Here is an 8,145-nt window from a genome sequence, read left to right as displayed (position 1 = left end):
ATGAGTTCTCCTATGACAGTACTTGATCCCAGGAAAATATAGCAAAATATAAAATTTATGTAGGCATACTCAGCACATAATTACTTCACACATATTATCATAAATGGGGAGAATTATATTGTATACACATTTTAGTACCCTTTCCCAAGCTGTATAGGGTGTAATTTCAACTTCCAGAATTACCCAACCAACAAGTGTGCACTCAGTTTAAGGAAATCTGCACTTGGATATGAAAACCTCACAAATGTGCATTTTACTGTGTGTTTTATATGTTCTGTGAAAGTGTATCTAGTAGAAAGTTTATAACACTTGTATTCACACATCTCCAAATGTTTATACAGTTTACCAGGTTATTATAGGGTTATTTTCGTGTAACATTTTGAAAATCTTGGTTGGTGATAACTCCTTGACTGTTCTTGTAAGCTACGCAGAGTCAGTCTGGGTAAGTATTTACATGGAGGACTATCTGGGAATTAAAAATACTAGGATTTTTAGGAATCCAAAACAAAGCATTAGCAAGCCCTTTCTGTACTTCTTAAGATAAAACTTCATGGTTTCAGTGAATGAGTAACATTTGGAAGCGATTGGTTAAAGGTTTAATGTAATGAGGCCAACCAGGGGAGAGGATGTCAAACCATTGTCTGATATCCCATGTTATTTCCATAAATGAAGGCAAAGATATGTGTCCAAGGATAATGTTGTAGGTTTCAATCTGGGTTGGCCATTTTGTCTCTCGAGCTTTCAGACCTGGCAAGGCGAGAGAAAAGTTCCCTGAAGATGGGCTCCAGCATGAGTCCAAAAGCTCGAAAAACAAAAACTCTGGTCCTGGTGACTGACCCAGATTGGCTCTGTTCTGTCACCAGTAAAGAGACTCGCAGACCGGAGTTGACTTCAGCTCTTTAATAATAAACAGTAACTTCAACTGCAGTCGAACCGCAGCAGCCCTTTTTATAGCGGCTGCTCCACGGCTCGCAACCAATGACATTTAGTTAAACTTCCCGCCGCTATAGGCGGCCAATTAGATACTAACGTTACTAACCAATCGTATCGTTGCTTCTGTTAGCCAATAGGAACATCGCCCTAGAAGTCTCTATTTAAATACACTACAGGCTCCTACATGCTATTTCCCTTTGTCAGAACAGGAAGCCATTCCATTGATGACTATAGGATGCAGGTTCCCAGAAATCTCCAGGAAAACTACAGCAGAGGCCTAACTGAAGATAGGAAGCTAGTAGCAGGGAGAGATAGAGTGACTAATGATTGAAAGACACAAAACAGAAACAAGTTAAAAGAAGATCTTTAAATACCCAAACCATTGGCAGAATCTACTCCAGGGAAACTCTGTTGGAACAGCTGAGATGGGAAAGGTAGCTGATCAAACTATCTAGTATTTGGTGTGTTTTGTTTACTACTTTGTTTTTCCTTTCCTCCTGCCCTAAACACATAAGTTGTAATAGAGGAAGACAAGCTTGGTAGTGTTGTGGCCTGTTGGCCATCGTCCCCTCCAGCAGCCAAATCAGATGAGGAGGCAGACTGGGAGTTGGGGCCAGTATCAAGGATCAGTAAGAGTTCCGAGGGAGAAGAGGGAATGGAGCTGTCAGAAATAGAGACAGAGGTGAAGCCTGGGCTGTCCCCAGATGGAAAATAAACAGCCCCCACGTCCGGAAGTGGCTGATGTGGAAGAAGAGGAACAGCTGGGCCCCATGCCTGATGTACAGATGCACAGAAGGCAGATGGGAATCTATGGGCCGTTCCTCAGGGCGGAAAAGCCACTGCTGCTAGCTAAGCCCCACCCTAGCTCTGGGGATAAAAGGCAGGGGGCAGAGACGAATAGGTGTGGCAGACCACTATTCATCTCCCTGTCAATCAGCCACTGAAAGTCCGAATTTCTGAATACTGTTAGTAACTGTATCTGGGACCTGCAGTGCTGAGTGTGTGTGTGTGTGCTCCTAATAAAGGGAACATTTAGTTAAAAACATGCTGGTCACGTTTGAGAGCTGTGTCAGAACAGGCAGCCACAATATTAGCTAACTCTGACCTTACTCAAATAAAACTCATATGCTTTTCCTATTGGCCACATTTATCTGCTTCCCAAAACTGTTCTCTTTTTTTTTTTTGCCCTGTATGTAGATCAACATACATGTATATGTGAACATATTTGAGTGTCCAAAATGTTCTCCCTTGCCCTCCCTGCAGAGGCCCATGCTTGCATTAAGCACCAGAAATAATAAATAACAATAAGGAAAATTATGAAAAGGTTTTCTTTAAAAAAAATCTGTATTCCATAATATTCACAACATTTCTGTTTTATCTATATTTATATATAGATAAGTATTGAATTAAAATTATGAACAGCTCTAAATATTTTATATATGATACATATATTTATAATTACATATCCACAGAAGATACCTTGCTGCACTACAGCCAGCTGTTAAAGCAGAAATAAATTTCATGATTGGCTCCCCAGATATGCATATATTCTGACCATTGGTGTTTTTTTTTCTTTTTTTGCAAATGTATTTACAGTTTACTTGGATCATAATAAATGGTTGTATGCTCTATTATATAAACATAATAAAGATTTGGGTTTGTTTAAAATACAAAGACTGCAAATGAATACATGAAAAAATACATACCAGGTACATTATTTATAATTTATAAATGCAAAATTAAGACCTCTTAAAATTATTGCACTTGAGTATTTCTTTTTACAGATTTCTCAGCAATCATTCATATGTGTGTGTGTGTGTGTGTGTATTTTCTTACACATACATCAACATACACACATACCACTCTTCCCCAACTCCTTGATTGTAGTGGATATTGTTGCCTTGAAGTTGTATGTTCCCTGTATAACTTGGATATACATGGATCAAATTTACCACAAACTAATTATAAATGCTTTGAGTACTTGCATTGAGTATACCCTCATGTTCTAACTGAGCACAGTTTTTGGTCAGCAAGTGTAACATTTAGAATAAAATTATTATGATGTGTTTTTGTTAGATTGGATTATCAAATTATAATGCAAAATTCTAAATAACAGTTAAAGGAATTTCTGTTCTCTGAACAAATGCAGTCATCTTGTATATGTGGCACAATGTGAGAATTACATCATAATTTCAAATTTCTGCAGGATGATGGGAACTTTATGATTTTTTGCAGGCCTGCTGCATTTTTTCAAAAGAAAATGACATACCTATTATTTATAGTTTTAGTGCTGGCTGAACAAACAACTCATACATGCTAATACTAACCAGAAAATAAAAATGTTTCTGGTTATCTATGTAGAATCATTGTTCCCCTGAGCTCCATACCGCATGCCATGTGCCAACTGATTTGTATATTTTATGTCCCTTATTTCAAAATTATGTAGTGTACTCTTCTAGCAGTTCTACAGAGTACAAACTAGACAATAATTACAGTGGAATATTGCTACCCACTTAAAAGTTTTTAACATACCAGTGCAATTTCTACCAAGCAAAATATTTGACCATATTATGTATATTATGTTTTATAAAGGTACCACAGTCATTTCTGTGATCTGCTTTAAGTTGCTTTACCCCTGATAAGGTAAATTTTAATATGCGCAGCAGTGAAATAGATGCCCAATATGGACATGTTGTTTAGAACTTTATCACATTTTACTCAGCTTCTGGAAATCCACTTACAATGAACTTTTACATGATTGCACTGATCATGGTGTTCATTTCTTACAATGACCAAACAGTGGGAAAGTGTGTAGGTTAGACACCTTCTCCCAAACTGTGTATAGTATCTTAAGGACATATAATTCATGAATCGTTTCTTAGAAAACATTTCTCATTTTGTAAAAGAAATATAAAAATAGAAGTCAACAGTTTTTCCTCTATATTCTTACTGAGAGTATCAAATTATAAGGGGATCTCATCTAGAGAATAGATCAGGTGGGAGAGTGAAGTTTCTTTACCAAGAAAATTGTGATGGTATTTTTAAAAAGATTAAGATTTTCTTTTCTCACATCTGTTACAGCTTGGTGCAAGATTCTAAAGTAGACAATAATTTATTTTTGTTGTTGTTCAACACCAACATTAATACTTGTAACTTGTATGATTTTTTATATTACCTCTACAAATCATAATCAGCATAGAGAACCTGAAAATAATTTAGGTAATTTAATAAATAAAGATGCAGAAGTATCCTAAGTTGCAGTTCGAACTAAGAAAATAACTTGGGACAACAAACTTATTTTCATATAACAAAGTCCCAATTAAAAAGTTATACCTACTGGTATACTTCACTAGATATGCAATACATTCATAAACTTATTCCTGGCAGTATTGTATCTTTGACATACTTTCATATTTCAGTTCTGATGAAACAGACTTTGGGCTGGAACAAAAAACAAATATTAAAGATAATTGAAGCTAAAATCCTATGACCCTAGGAACTGACCCTGGGATGACAGCGTTAATGGTTAAGTGTAGAAAATATCCAAAGGGGGTTAACAGATGCTGAAGAGAATCAATATAGTAAATTAAAGTTAGTTCACATTCTGAAAAACAAATATTTGTAAAAGACCTCTGCTGATTGCTTGATGGCAATCTGATGTCTGGCCAGCCTTTTTTCATAATCGTTACAATGTAGTCACGTGTGCAATGACTGGGAATAGGGACTATACATGCTACATAACCTATAGGATATGTAGAGGGCGATAGGCTGAATCAACCAGACCAATCTACCATATGACAAGCCAACATCCCCAGGTCAGCTATGTCAAACGTTTCCCTTAGTGCTTTTCTAATACTCTACTAGCTAGTTCTTATGATGTGCTATCCAACAAACACACATATTGTGTATGTGCATTATGTATTCATACACACAGTTATTCAGATAAACCAAATGCATTAATATTTGGTGTATGCTTTTGTTAATACTTCCTTGGTTGTGTCACACAGTAATATCTGGATAATGATGAAAGTGAGCAAGCTTAATACCATGAAGCTTAGGCAAGAGAAAGCTTTTTTCCCCCAAGAACCTACATCTTTCAAAATACCTGTTGGGGCACAAAACTAAAATCTACAAATTAGTCATATGCTAAAAGCCCTAGTGTTTTTGTGCAATTATATTTCTAACCAGATTGTGCACATTTATAAATAACAATATTCCAATAGTGGAAATAACTACCACCACCACCACCCATGCTACTAGGTTTCCCCATCTCTATTGTATGTGCTCAGTTGTAACCCAGATTCTTTGGATCCACACCAATAAAATAATTAATTAAAATGACATTGAACTGGCACAGAATAACTTGTATAATATTGTTCATAATTAATCAGCTAAAATACAATTATATTCCAGAGAGGTAGCCATGGTAATCTTATGCATGAAAAGCAGAAAAGGAACAAACAGGTATTTTCCATTTTAGGATCCATACCTCAGTTTATAAAATCAACTATTTGCTTTCCAATACTTTCTTTCGTTTGACTCTTTTAGCATTTGATAGTTATGTTTGGACCATTGTCACATGATGCATGAAAGCTTATGGATCCCACACATGTCTGCATTTGGAGCATAATGTTGGAATCGGGCATACAATGGTGATGTGTAAGTAAGGTTTTGCCGAGAAGGCCTATATGATAGACCCATTTAAATGCTATATCAAGTATATGAATGAAGCCTACTCCAGCAGGAAGACTCTCCTACCAAGATAGGGAGAAACAAAGAGGCAGAGAAAGAGAGGGAGATTTCCATTCAAGTCAATAGAGGTGTTCACACTGAGGTCAGTGGTGCTAGGATTAAACCTCATGGCTTATTGATACATTGTCTAAAACTAGATTAAGGTTAACATATTTGCAAATATAGTTCTGCAAAGAGGTATAGACATTAGGACTGTACATGGTTCAAAGCTAATTTGGAAGAAGCTCTTTTGGGCCTCCTAGGAGCACAGCTTCTCTCCCCTATCCATTAAAATAACTTAACTTTTTTCAGGATGCCTGGGAGAAAAAAGACATTGCCCCTTTAAGAAGCCAATTTCTTCAACTTAATGCAGCCACAACTTGTTTCAAGCTCACAAGGAAGGCTGATTCTAGTTTCAGAGGTGCTGTTGCTCATCTAAGGTTTATAACATTTCTTTCTCTCTACTTCACATTTTCAAAGTGTGTACAGCCCAACATATATGCAGATATGTCACATAATGAAATTATGTGCAAAATTGTGGCCAGTATCAATACAGACTTCATTCACAGTATGTAAGAGCAATGGTTTTAACGTATCAGCTTTCTTGTTCCACAGGCAACAGGTTACAAGACTAGACAATTTGTTTCAAAGGTTTTTGGGTAAATTGAGATTCAAAGTGAAAGGTAGAACAGAGCCTACCTGGTGCTAATGAGCAACACAGAAGCTACTAAGGACGCTGTGGCACAGTGGTTAGAGTGCAGTACTGCAAGCTACTCCTACTGCAATTTGGCAGGTTGAATCCCACCAGGCTCAAGGTTGACTCAGCCTTCCATCCTTCCGAGGTGGGTAAAATGAGGACCCAAATTGTTGGGGGCAATATGTGACTCTGTAAACCGCTTTGAGAGGACTATAAAGCGGTATATAAGTCTAAGTGCTATTGCTATTATGACTTCTGGAGATTATGACTATGTCCGAAAGGTCCTATTTTTTGTGAACTAGCTGGGAATTGGAGGCATCCATCTTTAATATTTGTTTAAACAATGACTAGCTTTTCCTGACAGATTTCCACTACCACATTTGAAATTCAACCTATTATTGAAAAGATGGGTCCGGGTACCTAATGTGATACTTACAACAAGAGGTAAATATTCTGTTTCCAGGGTAGAAATAGACATTTTCCCTAAATTACAAAATCACTAAAGAAACACTGATATATTTTTCCCAATGTCTAATGGGTGCAATAAAGTAGTTGCTTCATGATGCTAATCAAATAATTTTTGGAGACTAAGATCTGGAAATTAAACCTCCCATTTGCAGCAAGATAAATTCAAGTACTGTAAACTCAGTTTCTGCCCCAGAGATTTTCTTCTGGAGTTCAAAGATCAAACAAGAACATTTACCATATCAGTGTGGAAATGTCCTATTACAGTCTAGACTTCCCAAGGTGAACCTGCTTATTTAAGCCAATCACAGTATTGTGTAATAGTATGTAAAAGTACCAGTGAAACCTCCTTACCACAAAGACACAATTTAAAACCAAGCCTAGGTTAGCCTTCCCAGTCCAATCATTTTGAAATTAAGGCCTCACCAAAATAGCCCATTAAAAAGCCAGTCTTTTATATTTACAAGCCGACTTTTGCTTGAATAGTTGAATCTTGTGTTCACATTGTATCACCGAGGAAAAGAAATTTCCACTCAGCCTTCCCAAAGTTTGTATGTGCAGAGTTTTAAAAGGCTAAAAATTGTAGAATAAAAAGCCTTAAATGTGGATCAGTCAACAATCTTCACAGGGAAGGAGTCAGAATTACTGGATTGGGAGGGTATCCATCCATAAGCTTCTTCCCCTCGTATCACCTTTTCCCATTGTTTGAGATTTTCCCTGGAGAAAGAGGAAAAAATTACTCACTTTTCAGATATTTTATTGATGTATCAGTATACAGAAAACAGTTGTAAAAGGGGATGTCATGATTTCATCTGATACAAGCTCCTCTTTCACAGAGGCAGATTGTGACCATTGAGCTCTCGTATCTGGGCTTTCAATTTGAGGAGTATGACAACTGTATTGTTAATTACTGAATGTTTAATATCAAGTTGAAAAAGTGTGCCTTTATTCCCCTGGCTATAGTAATCTCATTACTATGGCCACAAAATGTCATCAGCATTGCTTTATAATCACTAATCTACTAATGTTGCATACATTCAAAGTTTCTTTGCCTAGTATTTCCCTTTCATCTTGTCTGCAACCTCTAAACAAAACTATGATGGTAGATTAATGCATTCACTGCTGTTTTTTATTTAGAAATTTAAAACAACAAGAAGGGCAATCAGAAATTCCCAAAACATAGTGATTATTGGTGATTGATTGTTTGCTTGCAGACATTTTGTTACAGAATAACAGAGTTAGAAGGGACCTTGGAAGTCCTGTAGTTCAACACCCTGGTCAAGCAGGAAAGGCTACCCCATTTTAGACAAATGGTTGTC

General features: G+C 36.7%; 1 protein-coding gene across 4 annotated transcripts in view; it reads right to left on the bottom strand.

The window, feature by feature from the left end:
* Positions 1-5,196: 5,196 nt before the first annotated feature.
* The window catches only part of PDE10A (phosphodiesterase 10A), a 129,265-nt gene continuing 126,316 nt past the window's right edge, over positions 5,197-8,145 (bottom strand). For all 4 annotated transcript variants that reach the window (XM_087969051.1, XM_087969061.1, XM_087969056.1 and 1 more), the window contains one exon: positions 5,197-7,543. In XM_087969051.1, the coding sequence (XP_087825177.1) occupies positions 7,435-7,543 (109 nt within the window). In that variant the 3' untranslated portion in view covers positions 5,197-7,434. The remainder of the gene's footprint in view (positions 7,544-8,145) is intronic.

Source organism: Notechis scutatus, chromosome 1, assembly GCF_049901735.1.
Source record: "Notechis scutatus isolate UNSWTSFEM ecotype Mainland chromosome 1, rNotScu1.2, whole genome shotgun sequence".
NCBI lineage: Eukaryota > Metazoa > Chordata > Lepidosauria > Squamata > Elapidae > Notechis > Notechis scutatus.
This window is presented reverse-complemented; position numbering and strand designations above follow the sequence as displayed.